General features: G+C 46.1%; 1 protein-coding gene across 1 annotated transcript in view; it reads left to right on the top strand.

Annotated features, from left to right (window-relative positions):
* Positions 1–27,839, top strand: part of LOC138249620 (zinc finger protein Xfin-like) — a 318,126-nt gene that overhangs the window by 253,443 nt on the left and 36,844 nt on the right. The window contains exon 19 of the mRNA XM_069203568.1: positions 22,367–22,462. Coding sequence (XP_069059669.1) covers positions 22,367–22,462 — 96 coding nt within the window. The remainder of the gene's footprint in view (positions 1–22,366; positions 22,463–27,839) is intronic.

Genomic DNA, 27,839 nt, shown 5'->3' with positions numbered 1-27,839 from the left:
CTGAGGATTCTGCAAGAACGACAAGGGCTAGAAACTTCCCCTTTGGAGGATGGATGTCCCACGTCGTGAAGAGTCGTGCAGAAGTGTTTTCCCGCAGAAAGACCGCAAACAAGCTTTGTTAGCTGCAAAGCTCACGGTTAGGGTTTTTGGATGCTGCTGTGGCCCAGGAGTGACCAGGATGTCACCAATTGCGTGAGGAGACAGAGCGGGCGTCCAGCAAGACAAAGAGCCCACACAGAAGCAAGCAGCACCCAGAGAAGTGCCGGAACAGGCACTACGAAGTGGAGTGAATCGGTGCTCACCCGAAGTTGCACAAGGGAGTCCCACGACGCCGTAGGACAACTCAGGAGGTTGTGCAATGCAGGTTAGAGTGCCGGGACCCAGGCTTGGCTGTGCACAAAGGAAATCCTCGAGGAGTGCACAGGAGCCGGAGTAGCTGCAAAACACGCGGTTCCCAGCAATGCAGTCTGGCGTGGGGAGGCAAGGACTTACCTCCACCAAACTTGGACTGAAGAGTCACTGGACTGTGGGAGTCACTTGGACAGAGTTGCTGAGTTCAAGGGACCTCGCTCGTCATGCTGAGAGGAGACCCAGAGGACCGGTGATGCAGTTCTTTGGTGCCTGCGGTTGCAGGGGGAAGATTCCGTCGACCCACAGGAGATTTCTTTGGAGCTTCTAGTGCAGAGAGGAGGCAGGCTACCCCCACAGCATGCACCACCAGGAAAACAGTCGAGAAGGCAGCAGGATCAGCGTTACAAGGTCGCAGTAGTCGTCTTTGCTATTTGGTTGCAGTTTTGCAGGCTTCCAGCGCAGTCAGCAGTCGATTCCATGGCAGAAGGTGAAGAGAGAGATGCAGAGGAACTCTGATGAGCTCTTGCATTCGTTATCTAAGGAATTCCCAAAAGCAGAGACCCTAAATAGCCAGAAAAGGAGGTTTGGCTACCTAGGAGAGAGGATAGGCTAGCAACACCTGAAGGAGCCTATCAGAAGGAGTCTCTGACGTCACCTGCTGGCACTGGCCACTCAGAGCAGTCCAGTGTGCCAGCAGCACCTCTGTTCCCAAGATGGCAGAGGTCTGGAGCACACTGGAGGAGCTCTGGGCACCTCCCAGGGGAGGTGCAGGTCAGGGGAGTGGTCACTCCCCTTTCCTTTGTCCAGTTTCGCGCCAGAGCAGGGCTGGGGGATCCCTGAACCGGTGTAGACTGGCTTATGCAGAAATGGGCACCATCTGTGCCCATGAAAGCATTTCCACAGGCTGGGGGAGGCTACTCCTCCTAAGCCCTAACACCTTTTTCCAAAGGGAGAGGGTGTAACACCCTCTCTCTGAGGAAGTCCTTTGTTCTGCCTTCCTGGGTCAAGCCTGGCTGGACCCCACGAGGGCAGAAACCTGTCTGAGGGGTTGGCAGCAGCAGCAGCTGCAGTGAAACCCCAGGAAAGGCAGTTTGGCAGTACCCGGGTCTGTGCTAGAGACCCGGGGGATCATGGGATTGTGCCAACAATGCCAGGATGGCATTGAGGGGGCAATTCCATGATCATAGACATGTTACATGGCCATATTCGGAGTTACCATTGTGAAGCTATAGATAGGTAGTGACCTATGTATAGTGCATGCGTGTATTGGTGTCCCCACACTCACAAAGTCCGGGGAATTTGCCCTGAACAATGTGGGAGCACCTTGGCTAGTGCCAGGGTGCCCACACACTAAGTAACTTAGCACCCAACCTTTACCAGGTAAAGGTTAGACATATAGATGACTTATAAGTTACTTAAGTGCAGTGGTAAATGGCTGTGAAATAACCTGGATGTTATTTCACTCAGGCTGCAAGGGCAGGCCTGTGTAAGAATTGTCAGAGCTCCCTATGGGTGGCAAAAGAAATGCTGCAGCCCATAGGGATCTCCTGGAACCCCAATACCCTGGGTACCTCAGTACCATATACTAGGGAATTATAGGGAATTATCCAGTATGCCAATGTAAATTGGTGAAATTGGTCACTAGCCTGTTAGTGACAATTTGTACAGAGAGAGCATAACCACTGAGGTTCTGGTTAGCAGAGCCTCAGTGAGACAGTTAGGCATCACACAGGGAACACATACATATAGGTCACAAACTTATGAGCACTGGGGTCCTGGCTAGCAGGGTCCCAGTGACACATAACAAACATACTGAAAACATAGGGTTTTCACTATGAGCACTGGGCCCTGGCTAGCAGGATCCCAGTGAGACAGTGAAAACACCCTGACATACACTCACAAATAGGCCAAAAGTGGGGGTAACAAGGCTAGAAAGGGCTACTTTCTCACACAACCCCCCCCCCCCCCCCCAAACGAAGGACAATAAAGCTAACCTTGGCCAGTTGAGACTTTATTGTCTAAGTGGTGATAAGTAGAGAGTAGCTCTGCAATAGACTGGTTACTCCCTTTATCATCCACTATATGGTTACTCCCCTGTGGGGATGTAAACCACCCTGTTTGAAGTTTTTTAGCTAAGCAACAATGTGAAGATATATTTTCAGAGTTTCTATCAGTAAGTTTTAGTTTAGAGCAGTGGGAATTATCCACTGAACCTATTTCTAGTGATGAGAATGCCAGACAGAGATGCTGTCTCAGTAAAGCCATAGCTGGGCAAAAACTTTGTCCATATGGCTGGAAGAGAGAACAGGGATGCTGTTTCTCTTTAGTTGGAGAAGGGCAGGGATGCTGTCCTCTGAGCTCCACACTAGGGCAGGGATGCTGTCCTAAGTGTTGTGAGGCAGTGCAGGGTTTCTGCACTAAAGTTTCTCTGGGAGGGTTGGAGGGATGCTCTATGTTAACTAAAATGGTGCTCTTCTTCTCACCAATGTTAGTTATCCCACAGAGAGGTACTTCCACCTCAGGGAGTACAGCTGTGCCAGCTGATGATTCCCTTGGAACAGGTGTCACCCCAGGAGAGGTTTCTCCCACCACAGGAATGATATCCTGATTGGCAGGGTGGTTAGGGGATACTGTGATACCCTTTTTACCTGTAGTTGGAGAGGGATCCTGAGTTTTCAGGCCTTCTCTCCTTTGCTTTTTCATTTCAGTAGAAATGAGAGGGAAAAATTCCTCAGGGATACCCAGCATGGCTGCATGGGTAAAAAACTCTACATCAGCCCAACCTGAGGCCTCTAGGTCATTACCTAAGAGACAATCTACAGGTAAGCTAGGTGACACTACCACCTGCTTAGGGCCAGTAACTCCACCCCAACTAAGCTGAACTATAGCTAAGGGAAGAAACTTAGTGGAGTTATGGACATCAATAATTTTATACTGTTGTCCAATGATGTGTTGTTCAGGAGCCACAAGGTTTTCAGTCACCAAAGTGATACTGGCACCTGTGTCCCTGTAGGCCTGGGCCTCAACACCATTTATTGAAACTGTCTGCCTGTACTTATCCATTGTAAGGGGACAATCAGCCAGTGTGGCAAGGCCAATGCCACTAGGAGTGACAGAAACTGTCTTGGGGCTGACTACCCCAGTTTCTATGATGGACCCATAGGTGAACCCAACTACACCCTTAACTTGACTGTTGCCAGCAGTCCCACCACTAGTACCACTACTGCTAGGGGCACTAGAGCTTGATGTATTAGTGGTGGTAGGCTCAGGGGGTTTACCTGGACAGGACTTATCCCCTGGCCTATGGCCTCTGTTTTTACACACAAAGCACCAAGGCTTTTTAATGTGTGTGGGTTGAGAAGACGATGAAGAATTTGTTTTATCCCCACCCCCTGAAGAGTGTTTAGGATTTGAAGAAGGATCTTTGGTTTTACCCTTATCCCCATGCTTATCCTGAGATTTCTCACCATCTTTCTTCTTCCCATCCTTGTCACCACCTGTATGAACTTTTCTGTTCACCCTTGTTCTGACCCATTTGTCTGCCTTATTTCCCAATTCTTTGGGAGAGGTCAGATCTGAGTCCACTAGATACTGGTGTAACAAATCAGACACACAATTATTAAGGATATGCTCTCTCAGGATTAAGTTATACAGGCTTTCATAGTCAGAAACTTTACTGCCATGTAACCACCCCTCCAAGGCCTTCACTGAATGGTCAACAAAGTCTACCCAGTCTTGTGAAGACTCCTTTTTGGTTTCTCTGAACTTGATCCTGTACTGTTCAGTGGTTAGGCCATAACCATCTAGGAGTGCATTCTTAAGAACTGTAAAATTATTGGCATCACTTTCCTTAACAGTAAGGAGCCTATCCCTACCCTTTCCACTGAAAGATAGCCATAGGATACCAGCCCACTGCCTTTGAGGGACCTCCTGTACAACACAGGCCCTCTCAAGTGCAGCAAACCACTTGTTAATGTCATCCCCCTCCTTGTAAGGGGGAACTATCTTGTACAGATTCCTAGAATCATGCTCTTTTACAGGATGACTATTTGGAATACTGCTGCTGCCACCAGGGGGTCCAAACCCCACCCTCTGCCTTTCTTTTTCTAAGTCAAATGCTTCCCTGTCTAGATCCAGCTGTTGCTTTTTAAGCTTCAGCCTGGACTCTTCCACTCTCAATCTATTGAGTTCCCTTTCTAACACTCTGTCATCAGGGTGGGTGGGTTGGGCATGCCTTGACACAGAAGAATGGTGTGAATGAACAGAGGGAGACCTGTCCCTAACAGATGGCACTTTAACAACCTGGCCTAAGGGAGTAATCTCTATACTGTGATGAGAACTCACATAAGTACCAGCCCTGCTCGGTGGCCTGCTAAGGGGCAGGTTGGAAAGATTCCCTCCCAAATCTTTTGCTAGGGGTGCCCCAGAATCAGAGTGGGAACCATCAGCTAATTTCTCACCAGAAGTGCCAACTAAGGTCTTATCTTGTTCAATGAGCATATTAACTAACAGTTGTCTTGAGGGATTCTTCCCTACCCCTAAACCTCTATCTATGCAGAGACTCCTTGCTTCTTTCCAGCTAAGGTTGTCATAAGCTATGCTGGCCAGATCAAGGGTTTGGCCTGTACCAGACATGATAGAAAAGGTTTAAGGGACAGAAAAAGAAAGAAAAAGTTTCAGAACTTTTAAAGAACAGAAAAAAAAACTTTTAAAACTTTTTAAGAACTTTTTGAAAGTTTTAGAGGTACTTTTCAGCACTTAGTAAAGAAGTGATAGGAGAAAAGCAAAACATACACTGAACTTGTTTTGTATATTTTTCTCTTATGAAAAGTACAATATGACAAAGTGGTAAGTAGTTGCAAAGTACTTATCCCACCGCTGCCACCAATGTAGGAGGCTGGACTGGCTTGTAGTGAGTACCAAGGGGTACTTACAACTTGCACCAGGCCCAGGTATCCCTTATTAGTGCATAGGGGTGTCTAGCAGCTTAGGCTGATAGAAAATGGTAGCTTAGCAGAGCAGCTTAGGCTGAACTAGGAGACGAGTGAAGCTCCTACAGTACCACTAGTGTCACTTGCACAATATCATAAGAAAACACAATACACAGATATACTAAAAATAAAGGTACTTTATTTTTATGACAATATGCCAAAGTATCTCAGTGAGTACCCTCAGTATGAGGATAACAAATATACACAAGATATATGTACACAATACCAAAATATGCAGTAATAGCAATAGAAAACAGTGCAAACAATGTATAGTCACAATAGAATGCAATGGGGGCACATAGGGATGGGGCAACACAAACCATATACTCTAGAAGTGGAATGCGAACCACGAATGGACCCCAAACCTATGTGACCTTGTAGAGGGTCGCTGGGACTGTAAGAAAACAGTGAGGGTTAGAACAATAGCCCACCCCAAGACCCTGAAAAGTGGGTGCAAAGTGCACCTAAGTTCCCCAAAGAGCACAGAAGTCGTGATAGGGGAATTCTGCAGGAAAGACCAACACCAGCAATGCAACAACAATGGATTTCCAGACGAGAATACCTGTGGAACAAGGGGACCAAGTCCAAAAGTCACAATCAAGTCGAGAGTGGGCAGATGCCCAGGAAATGCCAGCTGTGGGTGCAAAGAAGCTGCCACCGGATGGTAGAAGCTGAGGATTCTGCAAGAACGACAAGGGCTAGAAACTTCCCCTTTGGAGGATGGATGTCCCACGTCGTGAAGAGTCGTGCAGAAGTGTTTTTCCGCAGAAAGACTGCAAACAAGCCTTGCTAGCTGCAAAGCTCGCGGTTAGTGTTTTTGGATGCTGCTGTGGCCCAGGAGGGACCAGGATGTCACCAATTGCGTGAGGAGACAGAGGGGGCGTCCAGCAAGACAAAGAGCCCACTCAGAAGCAAGCAGCACCCAGAGAAGTGCCGGAACAGGCACTATGAAGTGGAGTGAATCAGTGCTCACCCGAAGTTGCACAAGGGAGTCCCACGACGCCGGAGGACAACTCAGGAGGTTGTGCAATGCAGGTTAGAGTGCCGGGGACCCAGGCTTGGCTGTGCACAAAGGAAATCCTGGAAGAGTGCACAGGAGCCGGAGTAGCTGCAAAACACGTGGTTCCCAGCAATGCAGTCTGGCGTGGGGAGGCAAGGACTTACCTCCACCAAACTTGGACTGAAGAGTCACTGGACTGTGGGAGTCACTTGGACAGAGTTGCTTAGTTCAAGGGACCTCGCTCGTCGTGCTGAGAGGAGACCCAGAGGACCGGTGATGCAGTTCTTTGGTGCCTGCGGTTGCAGGGGGAAGATTCCGTCGACCCACTGGAGATTTCTTCGGAGCTTCTAGTGCAGAGAGGAGGCAGGCTACCCCCACAGCATGCACCACCAGGAAAACAGTCGAGAAGGCGGCAGGATCAGCGTTACAAGGTCGCAGTAGTCGTCTTTGCTACTTTGTTGCAGTTTTGCAGGCTTCTAGCGCGGTCAGCAGTCGATTCCTTGGCAGAAGGTGAAGAGAGAGATGCAGAGGAACTCTGATGAGCTCTTGCATTCGTTATCTAAGGAATTCCCAAAAGCAGAGACCCTAAATAGCCAGAAAAGGAGGTTTGGCTACCTAGGAGAGAGGATAGGCTAGCAACACCTGAAGGAGCCTATCAGAAGGAGTCTCCGACGTCACCTGCTGGCACTGGCCACTCAGAGCAGTCCAGTGTGCCAGCAGCACCTCTGTTTCCAAGATGGCAGAGGTCTGGAGCACACTGGAGGAGCTCTGGGCACCTCCCAGGGGAGGTGCAGGTCAGGGGAGTGATCACTCCCCTTTCCTTTGTCCAGTTTCGCGCCAGAGCAGGGCTGGGGGATCCCTGAACCGGTGTAGACTGGCTTATGCAGACATGGGCACCATCTGTGCCCATGAAAGCATTTCCAGAGGCTGGGGGAGGCTACTCCTCCTAAGCCCTAACACCCTTTTCCAAAGGGAGAGGGTGTAACACCCTCTCTCTGAGGAAGTCCTTTGTTCTGCCTTCCTGGGTCAAGCCTGGCTGGATCCCAGGAGGGCAGAAACCTGTCTGAGGGGTTGGCAGCAGCAGCTGCATTGAAACCCCGGGAAAGGCAGTTTGGCAGTACCCGAGTCTGTGCTAGAGACCCGGGGGATCATGGGATTGTGCCAACAATGCCAGGATGGCATTGAGGGGGCAATTCCATGATCATAGACATGTTACATGGCCATATTCGGAGTTACCATTGTGAAGCTATAGATAGGTAGTGACCTATGTATAGTGCACGCGTGTAATGGTGTCCCCACACTCACAAAGTCCGGGGAATTTGCCATGAACAATGTGGTAGCACCTTGGCTAGTGCCAGGGTGCCCACACACTAAGTAACTTAGCACCCAACCTTTACCAGGTAAAGGTTAGACATATAGATGACTTATAAGTTACTTAAGTGCAGTGGTAAATGGCTGTGAAATAACGTGGACGTTATTTCACTCAGGCTGCAGTGGCAGGCCTGTGTAAGAATTGTCAGAGCTCCCTATGGGTGGCAAAAGAAATGCTGCAGCCCATAGGGATCTCCTGGAACCCCAATACCCTGGGTACCTTAGTACCATATACTAGGGAATTATAAGGGTGTTCCAGTAAGCCAATGTAAATTGGTAAAAATGGTCACTAGCCTGTTAGTGACAATTTGGAAAGAAATGAGAGAGCATAACCACTGAGGTTCTGGTTAGCAGAGCCTCAGTGAGACAGTTAGGCACTACACAGGGAACACATACATATAGGCCACAAACTTATGAGCACTGGGGTCTGACTAGCAGGGTCCCAGTGACACATAACAAACATACTGAAAACATAGGGTTTTCACTATGAGCACTGGGCCCTGGTTAGCAGGATCCCAGTGAGACAGTGAAAACACCCTGACATACACTCACAAACAGGCCCAAAGTGGGGGTAACAAGGCTAGAAAGAGGCTACTTTCTCACAATCATCGGCAGCAAAGCATTATCTACTGGTTGTATAAGTCCCAGTGGCGTCACGATAACTTTTAAATTATGTTGTCAGTGGGAGAGTGAGACTGTGAGTGTGGGCAGTGGCGAGACCGCCTTCAACCAGTGTAAAGTTAGCAGAGCACTGTTAATAGCACTTATTAAAGACCATTACAATTTAGACATATTTGTGTTTACGTCAGCAGCACATTTAATAAAATTGGAGCCGAATGGCTAATATAAATATTGCAGACATTAAAAAAACTAGATCTCTCATAGAAATTCATCCAAAATGTATGATGTCATCATTTGAATATGCACCTGATCAGTAAGCAGCTAAGCTCTGCCTTCCAGTCCTTATTAATTGAAAGAAAACCATACAACACAGCTGGAGTCTCAAATAGAACAAAAAAAAAAGAGATGTAAGTTCCAGCATTCAGACTTTCATAATTGTATTGCCTTTCCTACTAAAGGAAACACAGTCCACCCTAGAAAATAAATTAACCATAATCTAAGTAACCAACATCCAGGTGTACTGAAACATGTGTAGAGGGCATGCTAAAATTCTTTACTAATAAGATATTACGTCAGTAAATAGGCCGAAAGCACCAAAAAAAACAGAAAATGGGTTCTTAACACGTCTTATAACCAACCTAGTGTACTGTTAGTAGCATTCTTTCATTTATGTTTCTTGCTTCTGTGTGCTATATACTACAAGTAGAGTGTTGTAGTTCAAGTACGGGTCAGGCGGTGACCAGTTCCACTTATGCCTTGCTGTACATGGGGCTGCAAATAAACCTACATGCTTTATAGCTGTTGGAGAGTTTGTTATAAATTGGACAATAGCTATATGAGAAGGAATCATGTCCGCCATTCTGTAGAGAAAAAGGATGTGTGCTTTTCAACACTGTCAGAGCTCATTCATGGATTATTAGAAGTTATACACATCTGTGTACTACAGTCATGGATGTTTAGAATGTCTGCGTATTAATATTGAAAGAAGCAAGTGATTTAAGTGTCCTGAAAAATAAACTGCTTTCCTTGTTTCCACAACTGCTGCCTGTCTCACATGCAGTTGCTTGCAACCGCTTTCAGGACGCCGACATGGCCAATTATGTTGCCTTTAGTTGCACAGCCACTCATAGGCTTCACCAGCACCTCCCGCACTGCGTGTAGAGAACAATGAATGAAGCCGGCGAACTTAACATGTGGTGCAAGATCATGTTAATGTGACTCGAAGTAGCAGTACCTCAAAGCCATCTTGTTTATTTCTTATAAGCTTTCAAGAGCACCACCAATTTGTGAAGTGCTGAAGGCACCTGAAAGAATGCTGGTAGTTAGGAAAGAGTTTAATAGAAAATATTAAAGACTCAGAAGCACAGTTTTCACATCTGAAGGACTTATACTGTCAGTTTTGGCAAATAAATATTGTGAATAAATTCCTGGCATATTTGTACATACACGTTCTGACACCTCTTGTACAAGCATATTCATTGTCCGTTTGCTGAGTAATTTGTGCTTTCGATTGTTAGTTTGTGCTTTTGATTGTTTTTTTGTTGTTGTTTTTATGTAGTACAAACGTGGCCCAAGGTGTTTGGGCAAATATGAAGGAATATTTATTAAGGAATTGAGAGGCTAGGTAAAAAGAACTGTTTTTTCTCCACACTGGATGGTTCCACTATATTTTTTCAAAAGAAACAGAGAAACGTGGAGGTAATCATTTTTTATGAAATAGCAGATACGGTAGTATTTTCAAGGGTCATTTCCCTAAGATGTGGGAAAAGACATCTATTCGCCCATTGTTAAAAATAAAACCCTCTCCTGACCCTTACGAGACTAATAGTTACTGCTCCATCTGATGCCTACCGATGCCTGCTAAAATACTCAAACGACTTCTAAACTCTGAGCTGTCTAGCTTACTAGAGGATAATGCAGTGTTTGGATTTAGGAAAAATCACAACACAGAGTCAGCCCTAACAGTTGCCACTGAGGAAATCAGATCAATAGCTATCCTGCTAGATTTATCCACAGCCTTTGACACAATTGGCCACAAAATGCCAATTGACCGCCTTGCTTCCACAGGCGTAGGCAGATTGGAACTCAAACTGTGTCATTTCTCTCTTCTCAACAGAGAACAGTTTGTATCCATGGGTGAATCACAACCCTTCTCCCTACTCTGGTGTCCCGCACTGATCTTTGTTGACTCTCACCCTTTTTAACGTTTACGTCACCCCCTTGGCCAGATTGATCCGCTCATTTGGATTATCTGCGATTGCCTACACGGACGGTACTCAGATTGTAATCTCAATTTTTATGGACTCCGCCAACACTGCAATACACTTTTAAAACTGCATGCATGAGGTCGCAAGTTGGATGGCACAAAAGTGTCTTAATCTCATTTCTGAAAAAAACGAGGTCCTTTTCTTTGGGAGAGATACAACCTTCTGGAACACATTATAGTGGACCCAACATTTGAGTTCCCTCCCTGTGCCAGCTCGGACAGTCAGGAATCTTTTTGATGTCAATCTTACGTTTTCTGACCAGATCAGCAGCTCCCCTCCTCCTCCTTCCTTTGATTAAAATCATTAAGAATGTCCTGTTTATTCGTTTTGAACTGGAGAACCTTGTAATCATTGCTCTCTGGTGTTATCCAGACTTGAATATGGCAACACAATTTACAGGGGTGCCCAGCAACAGAATTTGAACAAATTGCAGACTCCCCAAAATACAGCTGCCCATCTTTTAATGAAAATCCCAAAGTTTAAATCCACCTCAGAAGCCCTGGTTCATCTGCTTTGGCTTCCCATAAGTAAATGCGTTGCCTTTAAGGCACTAAGTACGGCTCCTAAATCGCTTCATAACAGAGGCCCTGATTACCTTAAAACTAAATTCAAATGGTACATCCCCAGTTGAGCTCTCTGTTAATGAAGTTTCTTAAGGGTGGTCGAAGTTTTACCCTCACTACTGGTAAACTATGGAATAAAATGCCCTGGCATCGCAGAAATCAAACTAACCATCTCTGCTTCAGAAAATAACTCAAAAGCTGGCTTTATACGTCTCCACTAGTCACATAGCTGAACATTTCATGACATACTAGCAGACTTCAGCGCCAAGACGCCTGTGGGCAGTCACATGCTCTATAAATATTATCATTATTAGGCAATTAAACTTCTGCTACAAAACCCACCTCCTATAAATTGTCATTTTGGCAATTTTCACGATGAGCTTATACAACACCATTTATTAGGCATTTAACAGTCCCAGTATCCAATAAATATTTTGGGATGAAACATTACAGAAAGTTGTTTCAATTGTAAGTAAGACTGAGCTTTTGGGCAGGTGTACCAAAGCAGTTGTAACTAAGCGACGAGAAATCAAGAAATAGTAGGTCATAAAAAAGTTTGAAAAGTTGCAAAGTTCAAATAGGGAAAGGAAAATAAATCTTATAATGATTCAAATATAGAAGAATATAATACAAATAAGCAATTGCCAACCGTTATAGATATGGGAGTTCAAGCCAAATGACATATAGTAAAAACTATCTCGTGATAAATTAAGTGTTCAGGTGTGAGAAAAAGCTGATCAATCTGTAAGAGCTTCCATGGTGAAAAGTATGAAAACCAAAGTAAGTGTAACTGAACATGACTGGAGTGAGTCTGATCCTGCAGGAAGTGATAATAGTTGTGTAGTACGCTCAGACAATAATGAGTTAAGAGTGAAAAAGGAATCTATAAACAAACCTCTATGAAAATAAACTTGCTGCTTTTAACCTGTACATCATTACAGCTTCCTCTTGCAGAAGATATATGGCACAGTACATTTGTAGAGAATTTAAGCAGTAGATTGGAACAATCTGACTTAAATCCAGGTAGCTTTATTGGAAAATTGAAGCCATTGTTATGTTTTAGGAGTTTGAGTTTGGAATTTTAAAATAGAAAGACCTCATAGGAAGTACATATAGCAGAAAAAGGACTGTCAGTTTTAGGGTGGTTGGATTCACAATTTTTAGACATAGTTTTTGACTCCAGGTAACAGTTATAGAAGAGCGTGTTTTTACAGAAAGAAGAATGTTGTACATTTCTTCAAACTTTTTTCAAAACACACTTGAAAATTAAAGGGATTGTCCCATTAAATAGAAGAACTATCCTAACTACAAAACGCATAACTTAATGCGTATGCCCATGATTTTACATGACAGAGTCACAAGCTTTCATTACGTGATGCTGTAATGAAGAAACTGGTGAAATCTTTGCCGTGGCCGACCCCCAGTGCTAGCAGTGAAAAGCTGCAGTGGTAAGATCAGGAATTGAGTTGACGGTAGAGACCTAATTAATTATATTTTGATTAATACATTCCCTTTTTCAAAGATTGATTAATAACTCTCCACTACAAAGGGAGTGAGGTGTTTGTGGACTGTAGACCCTTCTGCAGCTTACCACAGGTGCCCCCGCATGCCAAGCATAGACAGTTGACAGCCTTCATCTCACTAAATGGTTTCTGTGCTCTTCGGGTTAGCATCAGCTGTCTCTGGGTTTCAAAGGCTCATGTACCAACTACATAAGGATAATCAGGATATTTTTCTTTTCAAGATGACACCACTACTTTGGTTTATCATCCTAGTAGGAAAGGCGTCATTCGAAAGTTTAATTGGGTGAAAACAGGGGTAATACGTTTGGCTTTAGCAGCAAATAGAATCGGGTGGAGGAAATGGAAAGGATGGCAGGAGTATGTATATCTCATCACGCCATGTGAGACTGCAGTACATGTTTCCCCATAACCAAAGATAGTTTGAGTGGGATGTCGAAATAAAGGATTGTAGACTGGTCTCCGGAGGTGATGAAAGAGACAATCTTTCTGTGGTCATTGGCATGGCTTGAAGAATGTCTCCTTTAAGGAGGGCAGTGGCCTAGAGTAACATTACCCCCTGCAGTAGTAAAAAGGGAAACATGTTTTCTCAGATCCCTTAAGAATTGTTCACACTTTGAATAGTGCAGCTAAATTGAATGATTGTAGCGTTTGGCTCATGAGCAGTTTGGCTTTATGCATTTGTGTCTGTAAAAATAATTTGTGGTGGTTGGATGGTCAAAGCAGTGGAGGTGAAAATGGACAAATTCATAAGAGAAGTGCACTGTCCGGGTTCTATGCAGAAAGACTTAGTGAGAGAGAATATATGAAAAAGCATGGTTGAGATCAGCCTGAGGTAGATTAGGCCACCAAGTGAAAGTATTTTACTAGGATCACAAATGCTAAATGCTAAAAAAAAAAAAAAGTTGGAAACTAAGGTGGGAAGGTTTGGAAGAATTGTTGGTACACTTAGTGAATGTGAAGACTCCTAACATCATTGGCATGTGCTTTTTCTTTTTTTTTGTTTTCTGTGAGGGGGATTGATGTGTTATATCAAAAGCATTCTTTCTTTGTGCTTCTTTTTTCTGTGTTCTGTATTGTATGTTTATATAGTTTACGTATGGGTCAGTTGGGGACCAACAATACTGATGGAAGAAGCACATGCTGTTCTGTGCTTGGGGCTGCAAAAAAGCTTGAAAATATTCTGAGCATTCTTTACTCTGATTCAGAAAGGTTGCATTTTGATCTGTGAACAGTGATCCTGTACTGTGTTCTGGAGTCTAGTTGTGAATATTCTTTGAAGTGTACACCTGAGGTTACTACTTACCATATGGTAATTAAAAATGCAGGGGAGATGCTGGGACTTCAGCTACTCTCAATGGAAACAAAAGCCACCATCCGTACTTTGCAACCGATAACCTTTACTGCAGCAGCTGAAAAAGTCTCCACTATGGTTCCCTGACTACTTGATCGGAATTTTTGAGTTTTCAATAAGACCTATTTCATAATTCTTGGATCTTTAAATATTCCTTTGGCATTGGTGCACAACGAGACAGATTAGCCTTGAAAAAATCATCCAGTGTGGCGAAACACGTGTCTGCTGTGGCAGTTGCTGTAATGTATCATTATTGGAGTCCACAGGGTTTTCCATGGCTGAATAAATGTACTATTTCGGATCCACTTACCACAAACATTTATGTGTTGGACTCTTACGCTGTCTGGACTTCCAATTTTGAGTGCTGGGGTATCTCTATTTGATAGTCATAGTTATCCTTTTATTTATACTTATGTTAAGAAACTATAACTCGTAGCCTAAAGTTACTTAACAGCATGAGTTGTAGTTTCTTCAGATAAGTATAACTACAGGCTGAATTTTTGTGTGGGTAAAATGTGAACGTAACTATAACGTCCCTGTAACCTTTGTTTTTTCAGTGAATTTCTATGTTTTTTCTAATGTAAAGTAATATATAATTACCATACTTTAATACAAGCACCGCCGTGCATGCGCAGATGGAGTTGGCTGCAGGGCCTAGCCAGGCTCTGCACCCAAATCCCTGCATGGGTTGGATGTGTGAGTGTAGGTTTATACATTTTTTTCTATTGTGCCTCAGATCTGTGGCTCCTTTGCAAAGTTACACTGGGGGCCACGCCGAGCCCCGCAGTGGACCTGCTTATCCACGGTATTTGCCCATGGGGGTTCTCTCAGAGACCCCTTCATGTGTCCTATGGGGTCAGAATACCTCTATCCTGACCTGTTGCAGTCAGCCAATCAGGACCTTCCTTTTTATCGAGCTTTGCGGATCCCCTGTGGGTGGATCTGCAAAGGAACCACATCCCTGAATATCTATATTTTTCTTTCCTTAAAAACTCAAAAACTACGGAACAGATTTACCCCAAATCACAAAAAGCACGATCTGCGGCCCAAGATCTAGCTTTCTGCCTTGGTGTAATTCTGTTCAGTGGTTCGGGTTGTAGCCATGTCTAAAACGTGCAAAATCCCTATATACTTTGTATGGAGAAAAAGTGTTTTAGGTCCCAACTTTGGTTTTTCGGCCCCCGCTGGACGAATTAACTTCCAGACAACAGCTAGGTGACTTGTACACTACTTTTGAAAATAGCGTCAAGATTCGTCAAATGACACCAAAGGTATTAGCAAAACAAAAAACGCCTAATCTCTGGGAAAAGTTGGTCCTAATTATAACTACCTACTGGCTAACGCCAGTAGGGTATTGATATATATATTGTGACCTAACGTAACTATAACTCCTTCGGCCGTGCACAGCATGAGGTTGGATGCAGTGGATGTTTAAAAAACAAAAAAATCTCTGGATCCAACAGTGGATCCATGTGTCCACAGATCTGAGAATCCACCCGCGGATCAGACAAAAAATAATAATTGGTAAATTTTTTGCCTTCCTTAAGGGACCCCTCTATGTGTCCTATGGGGTCAGGATACCTGTGTTGTGACCCCTGATCCCCTGATGTGTCCCCACCGCCCCCGAGCCAATGCAACAAAACAAAATGGTGGCCTCAACTTTACAGTCAGGTTGCGGCCAGCCAATCAGGGCCTTGCTTTCCCCAAGATCCGCAATCCGATTCCGCGACCCTATATATCTATATTATTTAAACTCTAATATCTCAAAAACTACTGAACGGATTTGCTCCAAATCACAAAAAGCACACTTTCTGGACCAAGAGCTAGCCTTTTGCCAAATTTGGTGTAATTGAGTGGATGCATGCGAGTGAGTGGGTGTATGCGTGTGCTGCATGTGTGTGTATGTGAATGCATGCGTGCATGAAGGGGGGGTTTGTGAGTGTATGGATGGGTGGGGGGATGTGCATGTGTCAGGACATATGTGTATGTGTGTGCCGGCGACAGGAATGGAGATTCATGTCACCAGGTGTATGGCCGCCAGAGTTTTCGTGGCGGGGTGACTGCCACGGAAAGCATGGCGGTTTGCAACCTCGTAATCCGGACGGCGGCCTGAGGCCGTCCACCGTTTGGCTTCAGCCAAACCTCCACTACTCGTAATACGGCGGTCTTCTCCGTGTCGGTCAGACCGCCACGGCGAGGCTGGCGGTCTCATTACCACCAGACTCGTAACGAGGGCCCTAGTTTCTATAGAAAAAAACTTTTTTTACTTGCCTTGCATATCTGTGGCGCTGGTTGACAAATTTCACCAAAATTTCCCCAAAAAATTGACAGTCACATCAGCTGCTGTCTGGAAAGTTTCGGGGTGATCTGTCTAGTGGGGGGCGAGAGAAAGGAGGGGGTCCCAAAACCCTTTTTCTCCATTCATTTTTCTTTAGGGATTTTGAACAGCGATAGCGCTGAAACTACTCGACGAAATTACACAAAATTTGGCAGAAAGGTAGGTCCCGGTCCAGAAAGCAACCTTTTTGTGATTTGATGTGAATCTGTTCAGTGGTTTTCTTGTAATTAACTGGAAAACAAATTTGTATATATAGGGACGCGGATCCTCCTCGGATCCTCTGTGGATTCTGAGGAAAAGCAGGGCCCTGATGGGCCGGCCGCAACCTGACAGAAGAGTTGCAGCCACCATTTTGTTTCTCACATTGCCTGGAGGGTGGGAAAAAAAACTGTGTAAAAACACGTAAAGTGTCAAGGTACAGGTATCCTGACCCCAGAGGACACACTGAGGGACCCCTCATGAGCAAAAAATTACCCTTTTCCAGCAGATCTGTGGATTCGAGCATCCCTTGGATCCTTTGGAAAAGAAAGACCCTGATTAGCTTCCCACAACCTATTAAAAATATTAACATGTGCATTTAACATTCACTGAAAAACACAGTGTGGTGAATCCATTTTAGTTTTCCACTGGGACACAGGAGTTAGCTTAGCCTTTGGCTTGCAGGCCTGTTGCCCCCGTCACCTAGTGACCGTTTACCTACTTAGTCTGCTCTGTTTTATTCCATTTATTTTATTATTTCTTTTAGCTTGCTGCCGTTGCTTACATTTGATAAGAAATGTTTTGATTTTCATTAACAGTGCCATTCTGAGAAGGCATCATTGGCGTCACTACCAGTGATGCACGTAGGTATTGTCCTCCTGTCCCTTTCTCACTTACGTGTGACAGGAACATAATGCACACTTGTTTGGGATTGTTAATGAAATTGCAGACACAAGTCTGCTACATTATCAGTTGTTTAGGTACATACATGCGTCAGGGATCTTTCATGATCTGTATAAATACACCTCACACGGACAAGGTCAATAGAGGGGTTCCTCCCAGATGCCATCTACGCTGCATGTCAACGTTGCAGCAGATATCAGCCTTTGTGTCTTCACAGAGTCTGACTTAGAGACCTCATTCCAAGGTAACGAGGGTTGGGGGGTGCTTCTCATGGACATGGTACTGTCAGATTAGGTTTATCACACCTAGCTTTCTTTAGGGTAGAGATTAGGTTTTCTTGGCTAGGAATGTTATATCTCATGTTTATTGTATAATGGTGAGGGTTTTATTATTCACACTCTCATCTTCACAATTCTGCTTTTATTACTGTTTATTATCCTAATCATTGCAGCACATGCATTTTATCGTAGATTGCAGTCTTTTCAATAAATATATTGAAAACCCTCCTGCGTCTCCTTCATTGCCTTTGTGTGTTTGAGACCTGATGCTAACGAGAAAAAAGGATAATTTCCGTTCCACCACGACTCCCCTGAGAAGTCTAATCTGGAGTCCATGCGTAAGGCTGCAAGAAATCACCTTTACTGCCTGAGTTTTGGTGTGGTTCTGCTTGTGAGCAATGAGGGTTGGGATGACAGTTATGACTTGTTGTAGGAGAGACTCAGTCACCTACAAACAAAAGTGCTGTCATCCCTAATCCAGTAGTCTCGCTAAGGAGCAAGAGTCCAATTACGACAAATGGTTACAGGGATGTTATAGTTAGGTTCTGAATTTACTCGTACAAAAACAAAGAAATTCAGCAGTTATAGTTAGAGTTCTTTCAAGTAACTGTAACTCATGCCCTAAGGTAATTATAACGCGCACCCTTGCCATGCACTGCTAATTTCCCCAAAATACTTCAAATTATTGAAGAAAAAACTGTGCATGGTGGGGTCCGAGTTATAGTTACCGTAGGATGGGAATTATAGTTACTTGAAAGAACTCCAACTGTATCTGCTGAATTTCTATGCTTTTGTATGAGTAAATTCAGAACCTAACTATAACGTCCCTGTAACCTTTATTTTTTCAATTAATATATATATGTATTCACCCTGTTGTGTATTGTCTAATTATGGAGGTTGAAACGTTAGAGCTAAACCTCCTCTCACTCTGTAGTTCAACAGTATAAGTGGAATCAGTCATTGTTTGCTTCAAACTATTTCTGTTGAAAGGGTCAGGTGTCAAGTAGCCTTGAGGCCACTCTATAGTCTGTCCCCCAACGATCCTGTAATGCCACCTATGCTTCCGGTGGAGCACTTGTGGGCTGCTCATTAATTTGGAGAACATAGTGTTGATCAGTTTTCCATGCAGTGCCACCTTTGGTTTCAGAGGAACACTCGTGGGCTCTTTATCTATGTGAAGAAACACACTGTTGATCTGGATGGGTATGTTCAAACCCAGGAGTGCTGTGCTTTCCACAATTATAGACACACCTGCTAAGGGGTGAGTGGAAAATCGCTGTTCCTACCTCCCAAAATAGCAACCACTTTCACAAAAGGGACAAGAAAAATAGTAGAAAAACCCAACCCTACTTAAATGGGCTGCTACTAGATCATGAACACAGCATAGTTATTTCAAAACTGCCCACACCCACTCTTTGTCGCATGCTTCATCATTGGGCATCTGCTAACACATTCTTACGTGTACCCAGGTCGGAATGGAGCAGTAGGGAAGGGGAACACAAAACAATACACAACAAACCAAAAACAAACGGGGATCTAGACACACAGATATACATTAAAACTATCTCATGGGTGTCCATTCCTCTTGTTTATTAAGAGACCCCATGGATAGGGTTAAAAATAGATATCTGTGGTGATATTTAGGGCACAATTACACGTTCACCCCAGCCTCTGTCCTCCAGTCAACATGTTTCAGCCATTTCAATTGCCCATAAGGGTCAGTCGGCCTTCATCAGGACCTTTCGATCCCCCGTTCCTTTTTATCCCCTACCTGTCTTTTGTCCCTTTTGTAAAAGTGCTTCCCACAATTATGTCATCCCCAATTAGAGCTGCTTACACTGGTCATCCTTGTTCCTCCTCCTTGATTAACCACAGTGAAGGGACCATTTCACCTGCAGCTTAACTTACTCTGGGATCCCTGAGAATTCTTATGGCCATTCACTGCATGTTGCTGGTCACGTTTCTGGACTGTCTTCTCTTTCTTTTCTAGCTTCAAAGTGTCTCCCTCCTTTCCCTCGCTGTTTGCTCCCCATTGGTCAGCAGCTGTTGCAGTATGGAAATGCATTGTGATGAGAGCCATCATCCATGAGCTGTTCTGTCAACAAAGGAATGGCAATGCCTCAGAAGAAGTTGCCTTCGTCCCCGTCGTATTTAAATTATCATTGAACCCTGTGCCTTCAAGTAACTCAAACGATTATTGGGCTGTTATCGTTATTAGGTCGCAGACTGTCAGACAGAGCAGCTGTCTGCTTTGCTAATGACATCTTGGGGACTTTAAGATAGTTGACCTAGGAATACATTCTGCCTTTTGCTTGTCATTGGCTTTGTGGTTTGTAACTCACATTGTCTTGCTTTCTGTTTGCTGACTTTATTTGAGGCAGTCCAGCTTGAGTTTGTACCTTCCCTTGCCCAAACCCTATTTACAAAATCCTTACGAGTGCTCCTTTTCTGTAAACAGGACTGTAAACCTTGTTTTTATCTCATCACATTTGCTATCAGGCACTGTCTTCCCCAGGGTGCATGTTTACTTTTCGTTCTCTGACTTCCAATTTATCGGATTAACGTGACAACCTTGCTGTACACTGGGGGTATGAAAGAGTTTTTTGTTTCTAGCACATGACAACATTTAAATGAACTGTGTAAGTATTTCAGATATATTGGAATTAGGAAGACAAATCAAGCACATTTTCTGTCATTGTGTTGGAAACAAATACTTTAATATGATCAAAACAAATCATTACACTAGGTGATGCAATTTCCATATATTTTTGTCTGAGCACTGTATAGTTTTATTAGTAAGACTGCATCATTATGCAAATGTAATGGTAATTTCAATTGTAAATGTGTTGTCTGTAATGGCAGTGTGCAACCGCACCATGAATACTCCACTCTGTCACTCCACTCTACTCTGCACCATTATACACCACTGCACTCCACTCTGCACCACTCCACTTTATGCCACTCTACTGCACCACTCCACTACGCCACTGCACTCTGTCACTTCAAGATACGCCTCTCTACTCCACCGCCTGCCACTCTACTCTATGCCAGTGCACTCTTCGCTCCTCTATCCTACGCCGCTGCACTCTATACCACTCCAGTCTAAGCCACACCAATCTACTCTTCACAGCTCCACTCCATGCCACTCTGCGACACTGCACTCTATGCCAATACAGTCTACGCCAGTGCACTTTACTCTAACACTCAACGTTTTGCCAATACACTGTACCCCACTCTAATCTACTCTGTACCACTGCACTCTATGCCACTCCACTCTACACCACTTTACGCCATTACACTCTGTCACTTTATGCAACTGCACCCTGAGCCACTGCTCTCTACGCCACTTTACTCTATTCTGGAACAAGCTACTGTATGCCACTCTACTCCACTCTGCCGCTGCATTCTATGCCACGTTGCTCTTAACCACTACCCTCTACGCCAGTGTGCTGTGCACAACTACACTATGTCACTGCACTCTACGCTACTGCACTCTCTTCTGCATCACTGTATTCTATGCTGCTGTGCTCTACACCACTCTACTCCACTCTATGCCACTCTACGCAGCAACACTTCACTCTGTCACTCCACTCTACACCACTGCAGTCTACACCACTAAACTCTATGCCGCTGCACTCTACAACACTATACTCTACATCACTCTGTGCTACTCTACTCTGCAACACTGTACGCCACTCAACTCTACTCTGCACTCTATGCCGTTCTACTCTACACCACTTCACTCTATTCTACTCTGTCCCACTCTACTCTGTGCAACTCTCCTCTGTGCCACTATACTCTGCACCTCTCTGCGCCACTCCACTCTGCATCACTCCACTCTGCACCACTGCACTCTACTATTGCACCACTCTAATCTACACCACTGCATTCTACGACGCAGCATTGTATGCCACTGAATTCAGAGCCTCTGCACTCAGTGCCACTGCACTCTACGCCAGTATACTCTACAGCACTCTACGCAAATGCACTCTACACCAGTCCACTCCACTTTATGCAACTTCAGTGTATGCCATGCTATGCAACTCCACAATATGCCCTCTACAACACTCTAGTCCACTCTTCGCCATTCTAGTCTACGACACTCCACGCCATTCTTCTCTGTGCCATGCTGAGCAGCAGGCATGTTGGTGTACAACCTGGCTAAGGCATTTTGGCAAAGCCAATAGCTCTTGCATTGGCGAGACATATTGGCTTTGCCAATGCTTGTTTTAAATGTTCCTGTACCATCGGACTGGTGTAGCCGAGAACACCTTTCATGCAGTCATCGCCGAATGTGCACTCATGGCTCAGTGGAACTGCTGCCTTCACTTCAGAATCCAACTTATGCATGTTACATGTTGAATCAAAACTCAACAACCAAGCAACATGCCTGCTCCTAGGGTGTAGTTCTTCAAAATGCCAAACTCTGGGGTTGTTGGGGGATGGGGGAGTTATTGTACCCTTGGGCTATAGACATGGGGATTCTGTGTCTCCTTGACTATTGTTATAACTCTTCCAGCGTCCCTGTCTTAGCCAGCTTTCACTACCATAGTAGCCTAGATTTTACCTAATTGATTAAGGCAGCTTTAAATCCTTCCTTCTCCAACCTCATCTGTGGTTTATCATGAAGTACATGATAGGGTAACCATGACACATAATAACACAAAATAGCACAAAGCAGGCCTGGACCAATATTGTGCTAGTTTTACTAGAGTTTGCTGATGGAGAACATTTTATTAGAGCCAGTATTCAATGTTTCATCCTCTTCTGAGCAATGATGCCTTGCAAACATTCCATGTGATTCCTCCATTTGTTCTGTATTTCTTTCAGGTGATCCAGTTGCTGCCTCTGGGACTTCGCGGACCTTTACAGATGACAGTAAAGAATTTGTCCAGCAGGCGACAGAGGATGAACAGCGAAACACCGGTGAGTGCTGTGTGCAGGTCATTACCAGAGGGGTGGATTACTGGGGCATTTGTTGATAATTTGTAAATCAGAGGAAATTTACTTTCTGGCATCAACCACTCAGGGGAAGCTGCGCCCTAATTGGTCCTTCAAAGCTATCAGTAATTACGATTACCTTGATTTGCTTGTGAATAAATACAAACACAAAGATATCGAAAACGTGAGCTGTGCTTTTGAGTTAGTTCACAAGAAGCCATATATGGAAGATGTTGCATTTCTAACAGAAGACAAATCCTTAATGTACGTTACTTAACAGTTGTTTAAGTGAACAACAAATAAAATTGTGCAGAGACATCCTCTCAATTGTATTCTTCAGAGGCTGACCTGTCTTCTGTATTTCTGATGGATACAACTACCTGTGGATTCCTCACCTGATGAATACTCCCATGGCGCCAGCATTTGACGGAAATCTTCTTACTAGTCTCTGCACGTCGACGAGGACGTCACTCTAGCCCACGCGACGCCGTCTGACGTCATACAGGCAATAAGAAGTCCTCGCCGACGTGCCGATGACAGTTCCCTTTTTTCCGTGCATTCGAAACGGTTATCTTCGAGGGAGTTACTGTTACCTTCGTGGTTACAGTGTATTGTCTGCTGCGTAGTCTTCTCTGCGGTAACAATGTCCCAGAGGAAGTCGGGTTTCAAGCCCTGTCGAGAGTGTGGGGGCAAGATGTCAGTTACAGATCCTCACTCCGACTGTCTATGGTGTTTGAGCTCCGACCACGACGTCTCGACTTGCGATTCATGTCAACACATGAATCCGAAGGCCCTCAAAGAGCGCGAGGCCAAGTTATTCATGGCAAAGTCAAAGAAGAAGGAGAAACATCATAAGAAGTCTTCTTCGCCAAGGTCTCACCGGCGTCATCGAGACTCCCGGCGCCGTAGAGACTCACGACGTCACTCCAGCAAGGAGTCTCATTCGAGGTCACCTTCGGCTCGGCGTCGGAGGACTTGGGAGGTCAGCCCCACGGTCACGCCGCATCCATCGACGCCGTTGCCCTCTCCGGCGTCACCGACTTCACCTGGTCAGGCGTCAGTGATTGAGGTGGTGCAGCCTCTTGTGTTTTCTCCGGCGTCGCAGACGTCGAGGCCGGCGTCGGGGTCGCCCTCGATCCAGGCACCCCAGTATCCGGCTTTTCCCACTCCTGGAGCCGATAGTACCGCGTTTCTTAATGCGATGTATACCATCTTTCAGCAGATGGCTCCAGGAGCTGCTCCGGCTGGTCCTTCGGGGCCCTTGGCCTTTTCGTTGGGTGATCCTGCGCCTCTTCGGCCGGCACCCTTTATGCCCTTTCTCCCTTTTGGGAATGTGGGCTCGGCGCCGGTGCCGGCGTCGGTTGCCCCTCCGTCGAAGTCAGGATTTTGCCCTGTGACTCCGGTTGGTCCATCGGCTCCAAGACCTCGTCCTCCGGCTCCTGCCTCGGCGCCGAAGCTGCCTGTGGCGCCGGACGCGGCGTCAGATGCTTCTGGAGATCGGCGCCGTTCTTCGACGTCGGCGGAGGCCATGTCGACTCCGCGTATCGAGGAGAGACTTCATTCGAGGAGGCGTGCTCTCCGTCTTTTAGAAGAGCAAGAGTACCAGCGAGTCCTAGAGGAGGGAGAGATTGAGGACTCTGGAGACGGACTGCATGGTCTGGTTACAGCCAGTGGGCTGGACACTTCCCCTGAGTGGGACCTTTCATCTCCAGGGGAATATACGGAGGAGGCTGCTTCCTTTCATGCTGTGGTGAGGAAGGCAGCGAGCTTTTTGGACCTGCCTTTGCCGGTGGCAGAGGCAAAGCAGAATTTGCTGACAGAGGTATTGCATCCGGCCTCTGCTGCAGCTGAGCCTCTCTTGCCATTTAATGAGGCTTTGCTGGATCCGGTGTTGGAGGTGTGGAAGAAGCCGGTGTCTTCCTCGGCCGTTCATAGGGCTGTGGCCAGGAGGTATCGAGCTGCACCATCTGACCCTGGCTTTCTCTCTAGACACCCTACGCCGGAGAGCTTGGTGGTGCAAGCCTCCTGTTCCTCAAAGTCAGCGCCTGGTTCCTTCCCGACGGTGCCTGGAGACAGAGACTCCAAGAAACTGGATGCGCAGTCCAAGAAAATATTTTCGTCATGTAGTTTGGCGTTGAAGGCCACCAACGCCACGTGCATTCTGGGGAGGTACATCCATGCGCTGATGGATGATATTTCGTCTTCATTCACGGAGCTTCCCCAGGGTCTTTTGGATGTGGTCTCGGACGCCCAGGCTGCCGCGACCCAGATTATCCAGTCTGGGCTGGACACGACCGACTCGGTGGCCAGGGCGATGGGCACGGCTGTGGTGGCAAGAAGACAGGCCTGGCTCCGAAACTCAGGGTTCTCTGCGGATGTGCAGTCGACCCTGCTGGACCTCCCGTTTGATGGGGACAGACTGTTTGGAGCCAAGGCAGATTCAGCCTTGGAACGATTTAAGGAGAGCAGAGCCACAGCCAAATCGTTAGGACTGCAAGCTCCTTCTTCCTCTGCCTCTTCTAGAATTTTCAGGAGGTTTCGGGGATTTGGGCGTGGCTCTTATTCCTCTTCCTTTCGGGGGAGGTTCCAGCAACCCGCCTCTTCCCTCCCCTATAGGTCATTTAGAGGGAGGGGGAGGGGTGGGGTCCGTACCAGAGGAGCCTCTCAACAGCACTCTGCCTCTTCCTCGTCCTCTGGAGGGGTGCAGCAGGGGAAGCAGCCTTAGGCTTCCACCGTTTCCCACTCACTCCTCTCCTGTAGGGGGAAGATTACAGCGTTTTCTCCACAAGTGGAAGTCTATCACAACGGACACTTGGGTTCTCTGCATTGTGGGAAAAGGCTACGCCCTTCCCTTTTGGGAGTTCCCGCCCCTCATCCCGCCCCGCCCATCTTATTGTTCAGAAGAACACCTCCTGTTGCTAGAACAGGAGGTTCAAGTCCTCCTTTCAAAGGGCGCGGTAGAGTTGGTCCCAGAGCAGGAAAAGGGTCGAGGTTGTTACTCAAGATACTTCCTGATTCCCAAAAAGGATGGTCAGTTGAGACCAATCCTGGATCTGAGGATCTTGAATTGGTTCCTCAAACAGGAAAAGTTCAAGATGCTGACCCTAGCACAGGTGCTTTTGGCGTTGAACAAGGAAGATTGGATGGTGTCTGTCGACTTGCAGGATGCTTACTTTCATATCCCGATACTCAAGTCGCACAGGAAGTATCTCCGGTTTGTGGTAGGGTCGCAGCACTATCAGTTTGCGGTCCTCCCGTTTGGTCTTACTTCAGCACCTCGAGTCTTCACAAAGGTGATGTCAGTGGTTGCGGCGGAGCTCAGAAGGAAGGGGATAGCAGTATTCCCTTACTTGGACGACTGGTTGATCAAAGCCAAGTCCCCGGAGCTTGTGTCGCATCATCTGCAGTCAACAACCCAGTTGTTGTTCGACCTGGGCTTTTCGGTGAACGTGCCCAAATCTCACCTGGAGCCCTCTCAGCGCCTCCTGTTCATAGGGGCAGTACTGGATACAACATTGAGTCGAGCCTTTCCTCCGCCTCAGCGGATTCAAGATATTCAGGAATTGGTTCCAATGTTTCGAAATGGAGCGGTAGTTCCAGTCCTCAAGGTCCTTCGTCTGCTCGGTCTGTTCGCCTCCTGCATTCTGTTGGTCACGCATGCTCGCTGGCACATGAGGGCTCTTCAGTGGTGCCTCCGAAGGCAGTGGTCTCAACACAAGGGAGATTTAGAAGGTACTGTCAAGATCTCCAGAGATGCTGCTGTGGAATTGAAGTGGTGGATTGCGGGCAACAATCTTTCACAGGGGAAGCCGTTCGCGCAGTCGCCACCAGTGGCCACGGTAATAACGGATGCCTCCACCCTAGGATGGGGAGCTCATCTGGGGGATCTGGAGATCAAAGGGCTTTGGTCTCCAGAGGAACAGGTGTTTCATATCAATCTGTTGGAGTTACGGGCTGTACGTTTGGCTCTCAAGGCCTTCCTCCCATCCCTTCGTGGTCAGTCGGTACAGGTCCTGACGGACAATACTACCACGATGTGGTACATAAACAAACAGGGAGGAGTAGGGTCGTACCTTCTCTGCAGAGAAGCTCTTCGGCTATGGTCCTGGGCAAAGGACCATCAGATTTGCTTGGTGGCAAATCATCTGGCCGGGGTCTTGAATGTACGTGCGGACAGTCTCAGTCGCCAATTCTCGGCAGACCACGAGTGGCGTCTCCATCCAGATCAAGTCTGTTTAATCTTCCAGATGTGGGGGTTTCCTCGGATAGATCTGTTTGCCACTCGGGAGAACGCGCATTGCCCGTTATTCTGCAGCCTCCAGTATCCGATGCAGGGAGCGTTGGGGGACGCGTTTCAGATAACCTGGTGCGACCAGTTGCTTTACGCGTTTCCCCCCATACCCTTGATTCCTCGAGTGTTGAGGAAAATTCGCCAAGACCGGGCCCAAGTCATCTTAATAGCTCCGGATTGGCCAAGGAGGGTATGGTACTCCGACCTTCTCCAACTCTCACTGTGCCCTCCGCTCCGTCTCCCTCTCAGGGCAGACCTCCTCTCGCAGTCGCAGGGGCAGGTTTTACACCGCAACCTCCAGAGTCTGCACCTACATGCTTGGAGATTGAACGGGGCAACCTGAGTTCCTTCTCTCTCCCGCCTGATGTAGTGGATGTTATCTTAGCGGCCAGGCGACACTCCACTAAATCTATCTACGCTAATAGGTGGTCTAAATTTGTTATGTGGTGTGGAGAGAGACAGATTGATCCCTTACATGCTCATCTGTCACATGTTTTGTCTTTTGCACTGTCTCTAGCGCAGAAAGGTTGTGCAGTAGCTACCATTAAGGGTTATTTGTCGGCCTTGTCAGCCTTCATTTGTCTTCCAGACCAACCATCGTTATTTAAATCCCCTATTGTTCTCAGATTCTTGAAAGGTCTTCTGAATCAATATCCTCCAAAACCATTCGTTATGCCTCAATGGGATTTGTCCTTGGTCCTGACTTTCCTTATGGGGTCCCCTTTTGAGCCTATGCATTCTTGCCCCTTAAGGTATTTGGTTATTAAAACAGTATTCCTGGTAGCTATAACATCTGCAAGGAGAGTGAGTGAGTTGCAGGCCTTATCGGTTAAACCCCCTTATATAATGTTTTATGGGGATAAGGTGGTGTTGAGGACCAAGGCTGCTTTCCTTCCGAAGGTTGTTTCACCCTTCCATTTGGCTCAGACAATCACTTTGTCCACGTTTTATCCTCCGCCTCATCCTTCAAAGGAGGAAGAAAGACTACATCGCCTGGACCCAAAAAGGGCGTTGAGCTTCTATATCGACAGAATGAAGGATATCAGGCTGGAGGATCAGCTGTTTGTCGGA

The sequence above is a fragment of the Pleurodeles waltl genome, chromosome 8, assembly GCF_031143425.1.
Source record: "Pleurodeles waltl isolate 20211129_DDA chromosome 8, aPleWal1.hap1.20221129, whole genome shotgun sequence".
NCBI classification, from domain to species: Eukaryota; Metazoa; Chordata; class Amphibia; order Caudata; family Salamandridae; genus Pleurodeles; species Pleurodeles waltl.
This window is presented reverse-complemented; position numbering and strand designations above follow the sequence as displayed.